At 44.9% G+C, this 18,732-nt stretch overlaps 2 protein-coding genes across 2 annotated transcripts in view; both read left to right on the plus strand.

The window, feature by feature from the left end:
- The window catches only part of CORO7 (coronin 7), a 48,078-nt gene extending 35,249 nt beyond the window's left edge, over positions 1-12,829 (plus strand). The window contains exons 10-28 of the mRNA XM_053470656.1: positions 4,142-4,196; positions 4,501-4,558; positions 4,993-5,138; positions 5,524-5,619; positions 5,779-5,895; positions 6,197-6,293; positions 6,473-6,648; positions 6,925-7,030; positions 7,684-7,770; positions 7,873-8,015; positions 8,111-8,215; positions 8,298-8,383; positions 8,464-8,605; positions 9,004-9,093; positions 9,832-9,948; positions 10,204-10,339; positions 10,813-10,904; positions 11,227-11,313; positions 12,157-12,829. Coding sequence (XP_053326631.1) covers positions 4,142-4,196; positions 4,501-4,558; positions 4,993-5,138; positions 5,524-5,619; positions 5,779-5,895; positions 6,197-6,293; positions 6,473-6,648; positions 6,925-7,030; positions 7,684-7,770; positions 7,873-8,015; positions 8,111-8,215; positions 8,298-8,383; positions 8,464-8,605; positions 9,004-9,093; positions 9,832-9,948; positions 10,204-10,339; positions 10,813-10,904; positions 11,227-11,313; positions 12,157-12,162 — 1,942 coding nt within the window. The 3' untranslated portion in view covers positions 12,163-12,829. The remainder of the gene's footprint in view (positions 1-4,141; positions 4,197-4,500; positions 4,559-4,992; positions 5,139-5,523; positions 5,620-5,778; positions 5,896-6,196; positions 6,294-6,472; positions 6,649-6,924; positions 7,031-7,683; positions 7,771-7,872; positions 8,016-8,110; positions 8,216-8,297; positions 8,384-8,463; positions 8,606-9,003; positions 9,094-9,831; positions 9,949-10,203; positions 10,340-10,812; positions 10,905-11,226; positions 11,314-12,156) is intronic.
- Positions 12,830-13,937: 1,108 nt separating this feature from the next.
- Positions 13,938-17,828, plus strand: PAM16 (presequence translocase associated motor 16). The gene is made up of 5 exons (XM_053470658.1): positions 13,938-14,064; positions 15,098-15,182; positions 15,904-16,043; positions 16,829-16,894; positions 17,429-17,828. The coding sequence occupies exons 1-5, from the start codon at positions 14,062-14,064 to the stop codon at positions 17,513-17,515; spliced, it is 381 nt and encodes a 126-aa protein (XP_053326633.1). The 5' UTR covers positions 13,938-14,061; the 3' UTR covers positions 17,516-17,828.
- Positions 17,829-18,732: the final 904 nt, after the last annotated feature.

The following is an 18,732-nucleotide window of genomic DNA, read 5'->3' on the forward strand; positions in this document are numbered from 1 at the left end:
TTACCCATCGCTTTCTTTCACCATTACAAAGAAAAGGGGAAATAATATCTGATATATATATATATATATAAAACTGATGTCCCAGAGCTTGCACTCTACACGGATCGGGGACAGAGCTGTATGTAAAACAACGGGACAGAAAGCTCTACAATCTCAATAATGAGAAGAGACAGAGCTTCATGCCTTCGTGCTCTCTATAATGAGTGGGGACCGAGCTCCGTGCTCTCTATAATGAGTGGGGACAGAGCGCCGTGCTCTCTATAATGAGTGGGGACAGAGCGCCGTGCTCTCTATAATGAGTGGGGACAGAGCTCCGGGCTCTCTATAATGAGTGGGGACCGAGCTCCTGGCTCTCTATAGTGAGTGGGGACAGAGCTCCGTGCCCTCTATAATGAGTGGGGACCGAGCTCCGTGCTCTCTATAGTGAGTGGGGACACAGAAAACTCTTTCCTCCATAATAAAGGGAGGGACAGAACTCCACACTCTCTGAGGAGGAGCGGTGCTCTATCCCTTTTGTAATAATTATGGACAGAGCTCTACGCTGCTCGCGGATGGACAGAGCTATACGTCCATAACTCCAGCATGTGACCAAGCTCCCTGTCATCCTCCGAAGAATGATCGTTTTCCTCCTATTATCGCCAAATTCTCCCACAGACTAAAATAGTTTTTTTTTGTTTTTTTTTGCTAAGATCAGCAAGCAAGAAGCAAGGCCTCCGGCTCATAAAGCAGAGAAATGGGGTGTTATTTTGGCATCTCTAGGACATGACAGCGAGCTGTCCGGCCCGTTATACCACGAGACAGCGCCGCGGAACACGGGAGATCTGTAGATGTTCTAATAAAAAGGCACCAGTTATATACACAGTCATGAGATGTCTCTCCTACAGAGCGAGAAGGAGCTTTGTGACCTACGGATCAGTTTCTCTCTTTCTCTGCCACTCTCTTCCATCCTTTTCTTTTTCTCTCTCACGCTTTCTCCCCTGCCTCTCGCACACACATTCATACTCTCTTCCTGTCCTCCTCTCTCTCTCACGCTCTACCTCCCCTCCTCCTCTCTTTCACTATACTTGAGATATTTACAGAGATAAATCTCTCTGTGAATGTTTGACAGGAGAGAAAGCGAGAAGTGTGAGAGAGTTCCTATCCCAACCAACCGGGGGTCATAGAAAGATGGCCGCCCGCCTTCCCAAGCTCTGCGGTCTAGGACGCAAGACCAATTAACCTCGGCTGTTTCATGTATACATTCCCATCTTTATTTTCCAAACAAGCTAAACATATAAATGTTGCATTAGAGGGCTTAATCCTGAAACCACAAGTCACAGTTGCGTTGCCACGGTAACACAAACGGCATGGCAACCATGTTTTTAATTAGGCATATTTGTTTAATTACTTCAACATTCCAATTACTTGTTTGTCAAATATTTCAAAGCATAGCTTTTGGTGAAATTTAATGACCGTTGGGTCGTTTCAGATCATCACCCTCTTTTATGTAAAATCTGAAGTGGTCTGTTGTTTATGTGTTGGAGAATATTATGTTCTTCAACTGAGGCAGTCCATATCACTTCCGCTGAAAGACCATTCCTTGTATCCACCACTCGTTCTGCACAGAAACGTCTTTGTAAACATGGAACTTCCTTCCACAACGTCTTCTAAGAAAAAGAAATGGATTTATTTTGGACCCATTGGAGAGTCCATGGCATCTAAAGTGATTCTTGGGTGGATAGTTAAATAGTCATTTGAAGTTCTACTATTGACTAAGGATTTATTTTCTTCTCAACCTTCACTCGAGTCAAGACCCCCATCCTGATATGATGCAGATTTCCTCCTATTTTGTGAAGCTGTCACTCGAGTTGGCTTTGACCCCGGCAAGGTCTTAGGTGGTGAGCAAGACGGACAAATCTTCTGGACCTGGCCCCATTTTTATTTATTTTATTTGAGCGTAGGGGTCAAACTCCAGACCTCAAGGGCCATAACCACGCCTGATTTTCTGGATATCCCATCATGAGCACTAGCTGCTCAATCCAATTGGTTGGAACTCATTAAATCACTTGTGTCCGAAGCAAGGACTTCCCCAAATCCTGGTCTGTTTTTGGCCCTCGAGGCTTGAACTTTGACATCCCTGCTTCAGAATTGTGCAGAATATGGTCACTTAGGCTAAGTAGGACAGAGAGCCTGGCTCCAGAAGACCAGTCCTGAATGGTACCACATGGTTTCAAAATGGGACAGCCATGCAGAAGTCAGAACAATTCGGCTTGTTCCTCCCAAACGTCACCATGGAGATTTTCGGTTTGAGGAGATACATTGGTTGGTCTCTTAGAAGAGTTCTGGAACGTCGAATACAATAAAAAAACAAACGTGCCACAGCTGCTGTACGGTTTGAAACCAAAATAAATGCGTGTTCCCTTTTTTTCCTTTTGCGTTGCGTGTTCCGTATGAATACTTTGCTGACCTACATAGTTCGTCCGGTGACAAGGACCTTCTCATCTGCTTTGAGGGGCATCCCGATGAAGACGTCTTTATTATTATTATTATTTTTTATAGCCCCTGTGTGTGCGTATATGTAACGTGGGTGAGTGGTAGCTTTGTAGACTTCCCACGGGCCTGTTATTCCGGGGAAAGGTTTCCCAGCCCTGGGGGGGCTGATGAGAGGAGGAGGGAGGTGGTGAGCAGAGCAGAGGTAAGAGCTGAGGATCTGGGAGAACGGGCAAGTGTGAGAGAGGTCTGCAAAGGGTGACGTAACATTTGGGGATAGAGGCCCAGCAGGAAGTAGTCTGGGATGGGACAGGCGTCCTCGCAGGGATACACATGGGATCCCCATTGGCTGACGCTCTTGTGGAACCTCTAGAAGAACATCCTGTCCATCTAACCGGTGGGGTAATCCCGATCCTAGTGTGGCGTCTACTAATTCCATATATGGCATAATGCAAATAAACCTTATATTCATCCATATGTTGTGGAGATTGGCTGGCTGGTGGTACTGGGATTGGTTGTAGCTGTTTGGCAACAGATAAAAGCTGGTCCGTCATGTCAGTGGAGATTATTTTATTTTTGGCTAGCTCAAGCCATTATTCCCAGCTCTTCTGACCTTGGTTAGTTTAATGGGGCCAGTGACCATGCTAACCTAATGGGGCAATTGTGGACAGTTGAATGTGTGACTTAGTCACCTGCCCTATTTTCACCTATGGTTCTGACAACCCTGGAGAGCATTTGGTTATCCTGGCCTGGGGAGAGCGCGTGGAAGATGATGAGGAGGCTTTTATCTCATACACAGGGGTATCTGTTGATACCTGCCAGCGCTTGCCTCTATGAACTGTATACAGCCTTCTAGGACCACCTTGACTAAAAGAGCAGATACAGCTAAAACTGTGCTGATTTCCAGTTATCTTTCTGCAGTTGCCCATTTGCCCTGGTGCTGTGACTGCAGGTCCATTACTCATATATGTGTGATTCTCACCCTGACGTGTTATCATCATCCCAGGACGCCCCTATATATAAGAGCCCTACGCAGTCTGATTTGTGTGCTGCCTGGGGCAGAATTCCATGCATCATTAGGCCCAATGGAACAATAACTATTCACGATCTATGTATGTGACCTTGAGAATAGGACACGGCGCTAGCAGAAGGGGGTCTGCGGATTTTAAACACCTGTATGCGGGTCGGATGCAGCACGCCTGCCCCCTAGTGTCTCCTTATGGAAAGTGCACAGAGCTACCGGCCCCTACTATAAAAGGGGCAACAGGGGTGCTTTTATAGGTGATTACATGTGTTTGTTCCAGAACATGCTATTTGGGTTAATTAACTAGCTGTACCCCCAAATAAAATAGTCAAAATGTTTAACATAAATGCCGATATTCAGATCAGTAAAAAATGTTATGTACTTTAATATAATTTATAAATCACAACTAAACAAATAATTGTATAAATATGTATTATTTTACTTTATTTTACGTCCACTTATTTGTTAAGTTTAAGTCTGGTATATATTATTTTCCTTGTAAGCTGTCATTATTACGTTCATTTATGTATCGCCAGCCGATTCTGTAGCGCTGTTATTATAGGGAATAGGCTGGCCCAGTAACAGTGCCCCGATTTTATTCATTGTCTATTTGTTTTGTAATTAACCAGTTACCTCTTCTCTCCGCAGGCTTCTCATCCCTCTGTATGACGCCGACACGGGATTGCTGATTCTCGGGGCTCAGGTAAGCCCCCCTCCGTTGTGTTACCCAGAATCCTCTACTACAGATTAGCCATCCATAGCCTTCCAAACTTTCCTCTTACAGGGAGCCCTGAAAACTGGAATGCCTGGCACTATCTATCCTACGTATTTTATCATGATATCTGAGATTAAAAAGTCATTTAAAGCAATCAAAAGAACAAAATAAAAATACTTGCCACATATTTTCAGGATGCCTGTGAGGGTCATATATATAGATATGTTCACAAAGGGGGTGTCTTTGCTGCAATGTGCTGTCTGTGTGTAACATGTATGTCTCTGTCTATCAGGGTGAAGGGACTGTGTACTGTATGGAGGTCAGCACCGAGCCCCCCGCGTTAATGCAGAGTAAGCACCAATGCTTTTTACCATCATGTTTTCTCTCTTTCTTTTCTGACGATTTCTTTTGTTGCCGTCTCGGAATAGAGAGAATAAATGTAGATTTAGCAAAGTACAAGACGGGCAAATTTTGCGCAGAAAGAGTGGCAACAAAAAAGAGAACCTATCTGAAATGAAAAGGATGGGGGGTTAAAAGGTAGGGATTTTGGAACGGTAAATGTTGCAGATTAGCCCTCTAGATGAAGCAATGTGGCCAATATAGCGGATCCGACAGATTTCCCGGATACAATAAAGAAAATAAAAAGTGGAAATCGGTGAAATGGGGTAAAACAGTGAGTCAATGCTGCCGTGTGTTGGTGGCCAACTGAGAAGTAAGTAAGAGGCAGGTCCCGGAGGTCGGTGTTGAGGGATAATGTAGTGTGATGTCTCTCTGTTCCCCGCAGTCTCGCAGTGTGTCACGGAGGAGCAGTCGCGTGGCCTGGCCTTGGTTCCCAAGCTGTGTCTCGATGTGATGAGCTGTGAGGTTCTGCGCCTTCTCCAGCTGACTGACAGGTTCATTATTCCCATCAGTTACAGCATCCAGCGCAAGGTACCACCGGGCTGCCACCATGCCAAGCACAGTGTGGATTTCTGACGCTTCCTTGTTTGTACCAACAAACTGTTTGCCATGTACACAACGCCATGCCTTCACACGCCACGCACACAATCTGATTACACTAACAGACCACGCAACACGTGCCGTACATACGCTACCTGCTATAGCCACCTGCTCACAATATGCACCCCGCCATTGTATTAAACTGTCATCGTTATTCACCCCGGTCTTTCTGTATGTATGGACGCTTGGCCTGTCTGTGCTGTACACCTGGCCAGTGCCTCCCGTACGTCTTTACCTGTCTATGTTGAACCCCCCCCCCATCCTGGTTCAATGTTATTGACCGATCCCCATCTCGCCGCTCTCTCCTTTCTCACAGTCTGTAAAGGAGTTCCAGGCTGATCTGTTCCCGGACACAGCTGGCTTTACCTCTGCCCTCTCAGCTCAGAGCTGGTGGGAAGGAGACAACAAGCAAGTAAGTGTCCTCCGCAAACCATCATCACCCATCTATACACGCACTCCCCGTTCCTGCGCAGCGTGCGGCAAGCTGTACATGGCTCTGTACGTGGAGTACACCTGCATTGCACAATGCGCCACGCGTCCTCCTAGATGTTAATGAGATTATTACCTTCAGGTGCAGAAAGTCTCCCTGGACCCGTCCCGCAAGCCGTCCACCGCTTGCCAGTTAAACCTCAAAAAACAGGCCAGTCCGAAGCAGCAGGACGTTGTGTCACCCAGTGCCGACCCGAGTGTAAGTGTATACGATCACAATACATTCTGGGAACCGTACACAGACAGCAAGAACTTGGTTAGTGTACGCTGTATAAAGAATAAAGGACTTTGTATACTCACAGACTGCGGCGAGGATTACTCAATAAGCGATGGAGTCTCTGTCATGCTTGTCTACCATTAGCGGCACAGCGTTGGGATTTGAAATGCTCTGCAGATTCAGACTATCCCAATTATATATTATAATGTGACTTTGTTGGATGTATGAATGGTTATGCGAGGGGGTCCGTTTTTTTTTTATAACGATTATTTTATTTTATTAGGTTGGTAGCGGTCTCTCCTCTCCCTCCAGCTCCGTCACCAGCCCCTCTAGTGGAATCGTTTCCAGCGCCAGCCAGCGCTCATTGCAGAACATTTTGGGTAAGACCCAGTCCACCAGCTGCGACACCGCTGGAGATACACACTGCTTTGGGCTTCTGTGTTGTCTTCCTGCGCTACAATCAGTACACAGAGCGATGTACACTGCCAGTTCTGGATAGTCTTGTACCAAAAGATGTGTTCACTAATGCGACTTTTTCTCGTCGCTTTAATACCTACAGGTCCCAGCTCACGTTTCCGTCACATTCAGGGAACCGTCCTGCATCGTGACAACCATATCAGCAACCTGCGTGGGGTGAGCCAGAGCACGCCAGGGGAGAGTGATGGGTTCTGCCTAAACTACCAGCGCTTGGCGCTCCCGTTGGCTGGTCCTGGGGGTCAAGTAGCCGTGTTGGAGGTAAGAGGAGGGTCAGTGGAAACGGCCTCTGCTCTAAAGACAACTATATTCAAATGAATAATGTTAAACCACGTGAGCCATTCTGTAAGCCCCGCTGCTCTGTCCTTTTGGGGGTTTGGATCTTCATAATTAGCCACTAGACATAATGTTAGCTCTCAGCCCAAAAGCTCCTTGAGTGAACAAAAGAGTATCCTTTTATTTTAGTTCCCATAACTTGGCTCATAAACCCATAAACACAAAGTCATCGTTTCCATAGACTGTTTATCTTCTCTGTAGCTGTCGCAAACCGGACGTCTCCCGGACACACTGCCCACTGTCCAGAACACGGTGCCGGTGACGGATCTCGCCTGGGACCCTTTCAACCCTCACAGACTGGTAACCGGTAAGTCTTCCCTACCCGCACCGCCATGCCCCGGTGCATCGGGAAACATGGGGCAGATAGAAAGTGAGGCGCAGAATAAGGATTATTTAACCTGCAAACGTTCTCTGCCGAGCAAACATTATGAGCAGTCCTGGTGAAAAGTCCATGAAGATTCCATTCCACATTTATAACTAAAAATTGCTCGTTATGAATGTTGGACAAAGAGGTCAACAACAGCCAAGCCGCAGTGTGTCCATGCTCTATGCTCATTCCTAATATCAGAAACCAGGACTTCATTTTCCTCCACGTGGACCCTTTTTGGTTTGGGTTATTGAAAGTGAAGGAATGCGTAGAAATGGACTTTTTGAAGATTTGTTGAAAAATGATCGCTCTTGAGTAGATGAGTAATCTGTGTGCCAGGGTTGTTTAACTTATGACGGCATCCAATATATACTTCCTATTTATTCTTCCGATACATTTATGGTTCTATATTTTTTCTTATATATTATTTTATAGGGAAATGTGGAGAATGGAAATATTATAGGTGAATTTGAATGCATCCACATACGGTTAGGTTTACACCGTAGTTTGTTATAGACCGAGGGATGAACCCTGGAGGATTTGGCTCTCTTTCGTCCCAGCGATGTACACTTTTTGTCTCCGCTTTCGCGCAGGGTGTGAAGATGGACGCATACGTGTTTGGCAGATTCCAGAGAACGGTCTGACGGAGACCCTTACGGAACCGCAGACTGTGCTCACTGGTGAGAAAACACTATTCTTCTACAGCCAATTCTGCCGTGCATATGACAAACCTGAATGCTGGCGAGCGCTGCTAATCCAAATCTCCCCCGCTCGCTTCACAGGCCACAACGAGCGGATTTACACCGTGCGATTTCATCCTTGCGCCTCTGACATCCTTGCGTCATCTTCTTATGACCTGACCGTGCGAGTCTGGGACCTTCAGACCGGAAAAGAAGTCCTGAAGCTGCAAGGACACGAGGATCAGGTGAGCAGTATAGGGGAGCTTTGTTTGCGGGGGGGGGGTGTTGAGAGCCTAAGAAATATTTAGCGTGCGTGTCATGAGGGATCTTCTCCTCGCAGATCTTCTCTCTGGCCTGGAGTCCAGACGGTAGATTCCTGGCCACTTGCAGCAAAGACCAGCGCGTCCGGATATATGAGCCGCGGATCTCCGATCAGCCGCGTCAGGTGAGAATGAGGTGTGACGCTCTCTGTAGCATGTTATCACGACACGGCTGTGTAATAACTCCATGCTTGGCTCAAACCGCAGGACGGAGCTGGACCTGAAGGAGCGCGGGGTGCTCGAGTTCTTTGGGTGTGTGATGGGAAGTACCTGCTGGTCTCTGGATTTGACTGGTGAGATGCGCCACCAAAATAGAGCACATCTAGACTGACAGCTCCTGGATACTTAATGTCCCTCGTATCTTTTATCACAGCCGAAGCGAGCGCCTGTTGTCCCTGTACAGCACGGAGGACTTGAAACGGGGTCCGATTATCTCTCTGAGCCTCGATGTATCCCCATCCACACTCATCCCCCACTACGATCCGGACACCAGCCTCCTGCTGCTTACTGGGAAGGTATGCGTTTTGGTGAAAGCTTCTGGGTACGATGAGACTTTCCAGTTTGCAGTGCAATATACAAAAGCGTTCCAGTAGAATATATATGCATATGGCGGGATCACTTTATTTCTTAGAACTTTGGATGTCCATCTTCACAGGTCCTTCTTGCTTTCCAACAGTATTCTTATTCTCATCTATATCTGATTACTGCCACCACACGACACCATTCCCTCTAATAAGCCTCTAGATTCCGTTGCCAACTCGTTCGGGAGGTAGGGTGTGATATTTTCAACATCGATTTCGTGAGGAACAGTGGGCAGAAGAACTTTGCAAAAGAACGCTGTATAGTGATGTGTTATATGTCTTGAGCTTGACCTTGTCTTCACCGGCCTTCTCTTTTATTTATGCCGTGACAGGGTGACACCAGGGTCTTTCTGTATGAGGTTCTACCAGAGTCTCCTTACTTTCTGGAATGTAATAGCTTCAGCTCCAGCGATCCACATAAGGTACATCCGCAAATAACAAACAGAGCAGCTACATGGACGTTAAAATCAAAGCAGTCAAATCCTGGCTTGTGGCTCAACTTGAAAAGCAGATACTTAGAGTTTAAAACGTTCATGGTTCATCCTGAGATGTCTCCTATACTCTATAGGGCTTAACGTACCGATAACTCTACATGTACCTAAAGTTCCCCAGAATAAATTAGTAAGTGCAGTTAAACGTTGGCAGACAGATGGGTTCCAGATCACATGGTTAGCGATTGTTATTTTAGCGTCTTTGCACGTTGATGCTATGTTGCTTTTATGTATATTTAACATGTATATTGTTTGGCCATTTGTATATAGTATATGGACCTCTACCTCCTCTACTCAGTGACTTGCTTCTAGACACGTCTTTGGTGTCACAGTCTCTTGATTTGATCCCAATGCTGCTTTTGTGTAATTGATATGTATCACAGTTGAGGTCTCCCTGACCCCACCTGGCTCCTATGGTATGTTATCACAGCCTTATTATCCTTGTATATGTATGTTTAGCTCTCTAATACATTTTAAGTTACAAACACGCGCCTGTGTTTTGGGAAATATTTATTGTCCTAGTACAGGATTGGCTTACAAAGAGGGCCGGCTAGTTTGCGGACCAGCAGGTAGACGTTATTTACTTTTCTGCCCGTATATCCATTTTTGAAGCCATGGAAGCTGTAGAGAAGTACGGGCTGCTCTGTTCATACTGATTTTACATCGCAGGGTCTGCAGTTCCTGAGGAAGGTGGATTGTTCCGTGGGTGATGTAGAGGTTTTGCGATCTGTGCGGCTCAGTCCCAGTTCCCTGGAGCCTGTGGCCTTCCGAGTACCACGTGTCAAGGTGAGTGCTGCATGTCCTCCATTGCTTTGGGAAGATGCCGTTTCCTTTATATGGGTCACCGTAGATGGGCCTAACGATTAATAATTTGACAGCACAGAGCATGTATCTAACACTAGAGGTATGACGAAGTATTACAGGAGAACACTAATGCCTTTGAAGGATGGAGCAGTGGATTGTGGGAGGGTATCCATATTTTGTTGAACAGACAAATGAATATAGCTTTACGCCGTATTCCTGTCCGATGTTCCCATATAGAAAGAGTTCTTCCAAGATGATGTTTTCCCACCATCACGGGTCAGCTGGGAACCAGCTTTGTCTGCAGATAAATGGCTGAGTGGGAAAGACCAGCAACAGCGCAGTATTAACCTGTGTCCTGAAGGCATGATACCAGGTAAACATCTCTTCCCAACTCTGTTATGCTGTGCAGCTCCTCTGCTGATTTAAAGGACCCTGAAACCTAGTAGGGTTCTCACTATTGTGTGGGCACAGTATCAGATAACCCCACCCCTGCTGAGTACAACATGAGATAACCCCACCCCTGCTGAGTACAACATGAGATAACCCCACCCCTGCTGAGTACAACATGAGATAACCCCACCCCTGCTGAGTACAACATCTGATAACCCCACCCCTGCTGAGTACAACATGAGATAACCACACATCTGCTGAGCCAAGTAACTCTCCTCATGTATCTCCAACCCCGTTTTAGCCGCCCTTCCCGTATTCTTGACCATCCATTTATTTGCATGTCCCATAGTTTCTGTTCACAAAGTCTCCTCACATTCTGCTTAGAGTTACATGAGATTTTGTTCTTTATGGTTTTTCTCTGCTGTGATTGTGACGACACTTTACCTCTCCACGCAGTGAGCAAGGCTCCTAAAGAAGCCCCCATCAGAAAGATTCTTCCATCGTCTGTCTACCTGCAGGAGAAGAGCGACGAGCAAAAGAAAGAGGAGGTAAGGGAATAAGCAAGTGCATGCATATCTCAGATACACCCAGCAGGCGTCAGTAATAATACTCCAAATGATTACCTGAACACAAAGAGGGAGCCCAGACTGTGAAACCTTAACTAACTAGTAGTAATAGCGTAAAGAAGAGAGTAGAAATACTCTGCTGTATCATGTGTATATAAAACAAGGGGGTACAGTAAAAGCGAATTATAATACATCATGGAAGCAGAACAAGCTTGTAGTGAAGTGGCTTCTGGGGTGTTCTATCAGAACTGGTAAGTAAACTGATACTTATTAACATTTTGGGTCTTCTCCTCTTGTCTTTCAGCTTCTGAATGCTATGGTAGCGAAGCTGGGAAATCGAGATGACCCCCTACCCCAAGACGCCTTTGAAGGGGTGGATGAGGATGAATGGGTAAGCAAATTTAAATATAAATATATATGTTATTTTTAATTCTTTGTAAACTTAAAACAAGCTTTATTTATAATGGTCAGTTTCAATAAAGCAACCGACAATATCTCACAACAAGGGAGTGTTTTGTTGATAAAAATAAAATGAATCAAAACCCAAAAGTAATAAATGTGTTTGTCAACCTCCACTGTCATCTCAGCGAGCATTCTCGCTGCCTATTTTGTGAGGATTATATTATATAAATATATACGTTTATATTATATAATTCATACTTCCCTTTCTTGTGTTTAATAACACAAGAATTCATTAATATCATCAAAATGAGTCACTAATAAGTAATACAAAATTTACTGAAAGATTAGATGGGAAATGAAGACTTGAAAAATGTGAACTGTCACATTTGTGATGTAAAGCCAATCTCGAATGTATTTTTTGAAACCTATACCAGGATATAGGTGTAAGACAGTTCTCCTCTTCACTAACACGTCAGCTCAATCCCATCCTTAAGAAGAACTCGTTTTATAGCGATATCGGCTCCAACTTAAATATTTGTTCAGTTGCTCGTTCACCTACACCCTATGCCGACGCTTTAAATGGGGTATTGATCCTGGGGAAGTGGTTTCGGAGGATACAAGCTCATTTATGGGGGTAAAGTTTAAATAACAAGGTTAAAGTGCACTTTGAGAATAAGGTGCAGAATTCACTGGATACCTTTGCTCATAATTGCACATCTGTAAGTTTGTGAGCATACTGCCACCTTTATACGCGGGGTATGTATACACCAAGATAGGGCCGCGCACAAACGCTCTCTGTTCTCCTGACAAGCCTCTGTTGTGTCTTTTACAGGATTAGACGTGACCTCCCGTGCCCCCCAGCTGCCTCCTCGCCCCCAGCCCTCTCCCGTCTAACTGGAAATCCTTTGGAAGGCAGCTGAGCTTCTGATACATTCCAAGGCCGGGGTAAAATAAACTCAGGACAAGATGTTTACGCACACCCTGCATTCCTAACCAGTCAGAAACGAGACTTCCCTCCGCCCCGGGCCATGTCTTCGAACGCACAGACTGTTAATTGGCAGCATTATTCCCCCCGCCGTGCCACATGATGAGGGCACCTCGCTGTAGTGTCAATTAGCGGGAGCTGAGGACCTTTGGTGCCGCAAGCATTTTTGCAGCTTTATCCACCCAACATTGGACAATCAGTTCAAAATACATCCCAGCTTACTGGAACGGCCCTTCCCAGCTGGAGGTTCCATTAAAGACATCATCAGGATCACCGACTTACCATGTCAAAGGAGAGTCCATGGATGGGCCCAGAGACTGTAGAACATGTCCAGCACATTCCCAGATACTGTTCTTATAGAAAGAATTACAATACAGTCGTATCGGGGTCTCCAGCAGCCTCCTAACCTCATGTTTACCTGCCGTGTAGAAGCCATATATGTTACTAACACACGGGTTGCCAAATCTGCCCCTCCGAGCAGGGCAAGCTCCGCAACTTCTAATAAAATCCATACAAAGCATCTGTGACTCCTCTGGGTTGTTTGTCCGATGCCGCTGCACAAAGCATGCTAATGTTTTCAAAGAAATACACCTATTTTTAAATCATTCCACGAAATCAGGAGAAGCTGCAGTTCCAAAGCTGCAGCAGAACGTCTCCTCTGATCCAGTGTTTCATACCACTTATTGGCTACTTCAAGCAGCCAATCAGTGGCAGGAAAATGCTCCTATTGCTATCAATTAATTGTTTTCTGTGTACTGAGCCAGTCCTAGAGCTGACTGGTGGTAAATATTTATCATCTTTTGCAAAGCAAACGGGTGAGGAAAGGGGCAAATGCTTATGGGGGATTGCACTATATGCATTAAAGTGCACACGGTGGCTAGATTGTCCCTTTAACCCATAATGAATTTACTTTGCTTATAATATTTGCATGGGGCAGGGCACGAGTGGCCCATTGGGCTCACGTGGGAATATATTTGTCCACCAGTGTTACCTGTGCATGTTCAGAACATGTATTCCCAGAGAGCCCTATGGCTCTTCGATGCTCTTATTCTACATCACCGAAACGTCTCAGGAAGGATTACGACTTCGCTGATAACTGCTGGGATTTCCGGACTTGAACCCCAGCTGGTGAAAAGGAAGATGAAAAATCTTTATTAATAAATAATGGTTAAGTAATTCCACCCCAGGATACCTTTTCCAATTAGTTCAAAGATAATGATCTCATTGGCTTGCTAATGAATGGTTTGAAGTCTGGAAACTTGGTCTAAGAGTAGTTGTGTCCGGACAGACACCCCAGCAGAGGCATTGCTCAGGGTGATTTTGCATACCACTATTAATATATAAAAAACGACATTTTTTGTATATATTCATCTTTTAAACGAGTTCAACCTCTTTCTCGTAATTATTAATCACTACATGAAATAATTACACGTCCCTGTAAACCTCCCTACGATTAAATAGAAAATGTCCTTATAAGTGATCTGTATGACGCAAGTCAGTAAAACTCCTTTGGACTCATATTGCGTAACCTTCCGGGTGTACAAAGATGGCTGCGCAGGATATCCGGTTTCTATGGTAACAGCAGAGCTGCGATAGAGGCGGTCAGCCTAGAGGCCGCTGTCAGGTACTGTATGCTGCGCCCTGCGTATGGGTGTACCAAGATGGCCGCGCACAGCGCTCTGCTTCCGGTTACCCTCTTCCCTCTGACACTGCCGCTAACCTTGAGTTCTCCGAACTGGTTGCCGGGGAAAGATGGTAAGTGGAACGCTTGGCCCCCGAGGGCCCCGGTAAATCGTCCTACGAGGTATAATAGGAGGTTCAGACAGGTTACGTGATGCTAAAGGTTCATGCAATATTAAGCGGTTGAGCAGAGAAGACATTCGCCATGTCCCATGCGTACTGCTCCCACAGGAGGCTTTTTATCAGGAGATCATGTATTCCATTATAAGGAGATTATATATAATATATATATCTCTCTCTCTATATATATATATATATATTAATACCCGTCAGCCATTTAATGGGAAATTTAGAAACCCAGGGCTTGGTGTAGGTAATGACAGGTCATAGCTGCATCCATTCTTTAATAATGTCTTTTACTCTGACGTCACACTGATTTATTAATTGGTGTGTAAGTTGTTATCTGTGTGTCATGTAACACGTGTTTTAGATGCCACATTTTTTCAGCTAGGACATCCATCAGGTAGACAGCCGAGCAGCTCTTATTAAACTTCATTTCCCATGTTGCTCTGCCAGGCATGGGCAGGCTCATTTGGTTTGGGGGTCCAGGCTGAGCATTGTGGGAACTGTAGTCATAAAAAAAAAAATACTGGGTCCGTAGCAGGCTGCTTGACTCCTCCACCGGATAATGACCCCGTGTCACAGATAATCTCGTACCGATACATCTATTATCGGACATGTCAGGCTTTATATTTTATCGCAGTTACGCATTTTAGATGCCCGGTCATTTGTGTAACGTATTTTTTTACCTGGCTGCTATAAAACTGCTCTGTAACTACAATTCTCATTATTCATCTCTGTGCTAGCATCGCTGGAGTTGTAGTTCCCAAACAGCTGGGGAGATGCCCGTTGGCTACCCCTGTCCGCTATAAATATATATAAATATGGATTTATTAAAATAAGTTGGTTTCTTTAAAATACAATAAAGTCCAGCATTCACATAGCTAATAGTTTAGCTAGGTTAGTGTGATTTTTATTTTTTTTGTTTGTTTTTTTACGACTTTTTATTTTTTTATTTTACGTTGTCTCTCTTTGCCCTTCTCCACAGGCCAAATACTTGGCACAGATTGTGGTGATGGGGGCGCAGGTGGTGGGGAGAGCTTTTGCACGCGCCCTGCGTCAGGAATTTGCGGGTAAGTAGGACCAGCGTATTGTAGAACGATTTGTTGGTGGTGGTGGTGGTGCGGTGTCTCAATGACGTCCCCCAGCTGTAGGTTTTTACGTTCTCCTTGGATATGTACAGGAGGCTCTGGCGTAGATCCTTTATGGAAAGCATTGCTTGGCGAGATATTTCAGCCTCTCTGACAGCAAAGGGCATAATGGGTTGCTCTGCGGAAATGATCTCTTGTCCATGGGAACGTGGGCACCGATAATATGAGACCACCCTGTCCAAATGGAGTGGGGGGTGCTGCTCGTAGCGTGTGGCGCAGGGTGACGGCTTCAAGGCTGGAACATTCGCAGAATCTGCTCCGTCTTTAAAGCAAATCACCTCCAAGCAGCCTTTTATCTCATGTTCGATACCAGCTTTGATTACTTTGACTCGCTCACGACCCTGAAATTGGCAAGATTTTACTTATTTTTATTACCGTGTGTATGGGAGCCGCGTGTTTTTGACAACATGCTTTTTTCTTCACCAGAGCCAATACGTGGCATTTCAGAACCCTCCAAACTCAATGTGTGTACTAAAGTTGGCACCATAAACCCCACCTGTTCTTTTGGTACCAGGGCTGACTATCACGTTATTTATGTGTTTGTTTTTTTTCTTCACAGTTTTCTACCCATCTGCTTCTTTTTTTCACTTTTTATTTTTTATTTACACTTTTTATTTATTATCCTGTTGTTTTTTTTTCTTAGCAAGCAGGGCAGCTGCTGAAGCTAGAGGCGGTCGAGCCGGGAAGGAATCTGCAGCCGCCAGCAGCTTGTCTGGCATAAGCATCCAGGAAGCCCAGCAGATACTGAACATCTCCAAGATGACGCCTGAAGAGATCCAAAAGGTGAAATACCCCGCATGCGACTACCTCCTTCACTAACGTGGCTTTAAATGGCCAATGATACACAACAGTACTAGACCTGTCCTCGTCACTGACTCTCTTCATACATAGATTCAATTCTATATACATTATACTCATTCATGTAAATCTCATGAACACGTGTGGACACCAGCAGACATCTGGGTGTCTGGGCTGTCTCTGTGGCTGCGTTATGTGAGTGCAGTGACCCAGTACCCCAAACGTAAAAGGTTTTATCTCCTGAACAGATTGGTCTTCTAAAAAGATCAACGGAGCCCTTTTTAAATTTTCACTTGAGACTTGACGTACCAGGTCGGACATGTTGAAAAAAAGCTAATCACTCTACGTTTTAAGGGAATGTAGTTTACATATAATTGCTTTTTGTATCCCAGTTTGATACTTGTACTTTTTATAAGCATGTGTGGAATATCTTTGTTTTTTTCAGCGTTATGAAAAATAATTCGTAATTTATTTCTCCTCCAGAATTGACCTGCTGTGGTCTGGTGTTTTTGGGTTGTGTAATAGTCTTTTTTTTTTTTTTTTTTTTATTGTGTGTATTTAACTTTTGAGACCGTTCACCCTTTTCACGAACATCAGTTCTTATGTTTAGCTGTCCAGCATTTGAAGTTCCCTGTCTTTTTGTGCATTAACCCCTCTGACCATCCCTTTATTTATTTAACGCTCCCTTATCCGCGACCTGCGCGTATCTGGCCAATTTGTTTGTGTAAATATATGATAAAATAAGTGTTCTCCTTTCAATTTTTCTACAGAACTACGATCACCTTTTCAAAGTAAACGACAAATCCGTCGGTGGATCCTTCTACCTGCAGTCAAAGGTGAGAGGAAGCTGGTCTCAAGTTTTTCACATTTGCCAACTGCGATGAGTTAGGTTTGGGTACAAAGGGGTTAATCCATTCTTGGGATTGGTCCGAGACCCTGGTGTTTATCCACACTCGAACCTGTTCCCGAGATGGCGGTGCACAGACTGCTGGGAGTTGGCTTCTTTGCAATACGCTGCTGTGTCTTGGTCCCTGCTTCCCACCCTTTACATGGACACAAGAGGGAATTATCAGTAAATATAGTTCTTCCAAGGGATCTGGTGACCCGGTAGTAACCAATTGGAATCTGTAATTCTGCAGAACTAATTCAAAGTCTTGCTTTTCAAACTGCGGTCTAAGAGCCATCGGTGATCCTCAGGAGGGCACATTGCAGATATCAGATACAAAGACGATAGCGATAGAATGTTTCCAGCTTCTAAATGTCCTACAAGTTACGTAGCTTTCTTTGACAACTACATTTCATGTAGAGGGGGATAGATCGTCTTTGGAACGCACTTTGTATAAAAGAGGAATATTCTTCTGTTCCTTTAGGTGGTTCGAGCCAAGGAGCGACTGGACCAAGAGATACTTATTCAGACAAAAGCACAACAATCGAAAGAGCAATCTAAAGAGACGTGACCCTGATTTCATCGTTGTCTTGCACCGTTAAATCTTATACTTCTGGCGAAAGCAACCTGCATCTCTCCGGTCTAATAAGCTACAGCTGCCATGATGCTCTTACAGACACTTGTTAGCGGTGGGTCATGGGAGTTGTAGTTTATCCTCGGCTGGATAGTTGCAGGATTTTTTTTTTTGTCTTGAAGGCCAACAACCCGTCACAGAACATCGTCACAGCCCATCGGGAGTATGAAATAGGCCAGTCTGGCAGCAAACTAGATGCACATTGTAATTTATAGCTGCAACAATAAAGATTCATTATTGTTTTGTTTAAGAGGCCTATCTTGGTATATTTTGTGATAAGTTCTGAGTGGTATCGCTACGGTTCACTTTAAAAGGCAGTTCTGCTGATGTGTCCTTTGCTCAAAGTCCATGCAGAGAAGGTCTGTCTGTAAATTGTTTGTTTTAGGGACGTAAAAGTGAAAAAAAGCGAAGGTGCTCTGGATACCGGCTTTAGCGCGGATCGTATGCTGCTGGTATGCTGTAAATCCCAGATCCTCCAGCACTTCCCGTGTTATCAACAAAAGATACATTGTGGCTTCCCAGGTGTCTGTGTCTAGAGCATCCTTCACTCACTAAAGGAGATGCTCCAACAGAGAACCTACTGTAGAAGAAGCCATTAAAGGCGCATGTTCTTGGGTGAGCTGGTCTACATGTTTGACTCAGCTAAAAGGGCCTGTCCCACGGAAAGCCTGGTTTTATCCCATTTTGTTCCAATAAACTCCCTTTCTCTGCATACCTGGGCGCCGCCGTTGCTGTCAATCATATTTTTGATGACTTTCCCGGCTCAAACACCACACTGAGCTGATGCTTTATGGCCATGCTAATGAAGTCCTTTGCTCTGTAGACTTTCATTAGTTAGACCAGGGTCCCGGCTGGTTGATTAAGGCTGAGTCTTTGTGTTAAGGCAGCATGATAAGATCAGATTTTGTCCTTTTCTGCCACAAGCTCTCCACCATATTAGCAAAATAACGAGAGACAAATAGCATTTTTAAAACCAATGTCTTTTTTTATTAAGGTTTGTCAGTCAAATAAACGCTCTCGCCTTGGATAAGCGTCTCGTTGGCAGCTAGGCCCCTCGGGCACACAGGACAGTCTCCGCACGCGAGGGGCGGTCTCGTCATGAAACAGTCACACAACTTTCTCTCCATCTCATGCGCATTCAGTCTGAAGCAAGA

Source organism: Spea bombifrons, chromosome 7, assembly GCF_027358695.1.
Source record: "Spea bombifrons isolate aSpeBom1 chromosome 7, aSpeBom1.2.pri, whole genome shotgun sequence".
NCBI classification, from domain to species: Eukaryota; Metazoa; Chordata; class Amphibia; order Anura; family Pelobatidae; genus Spea; species Spea bombifrons.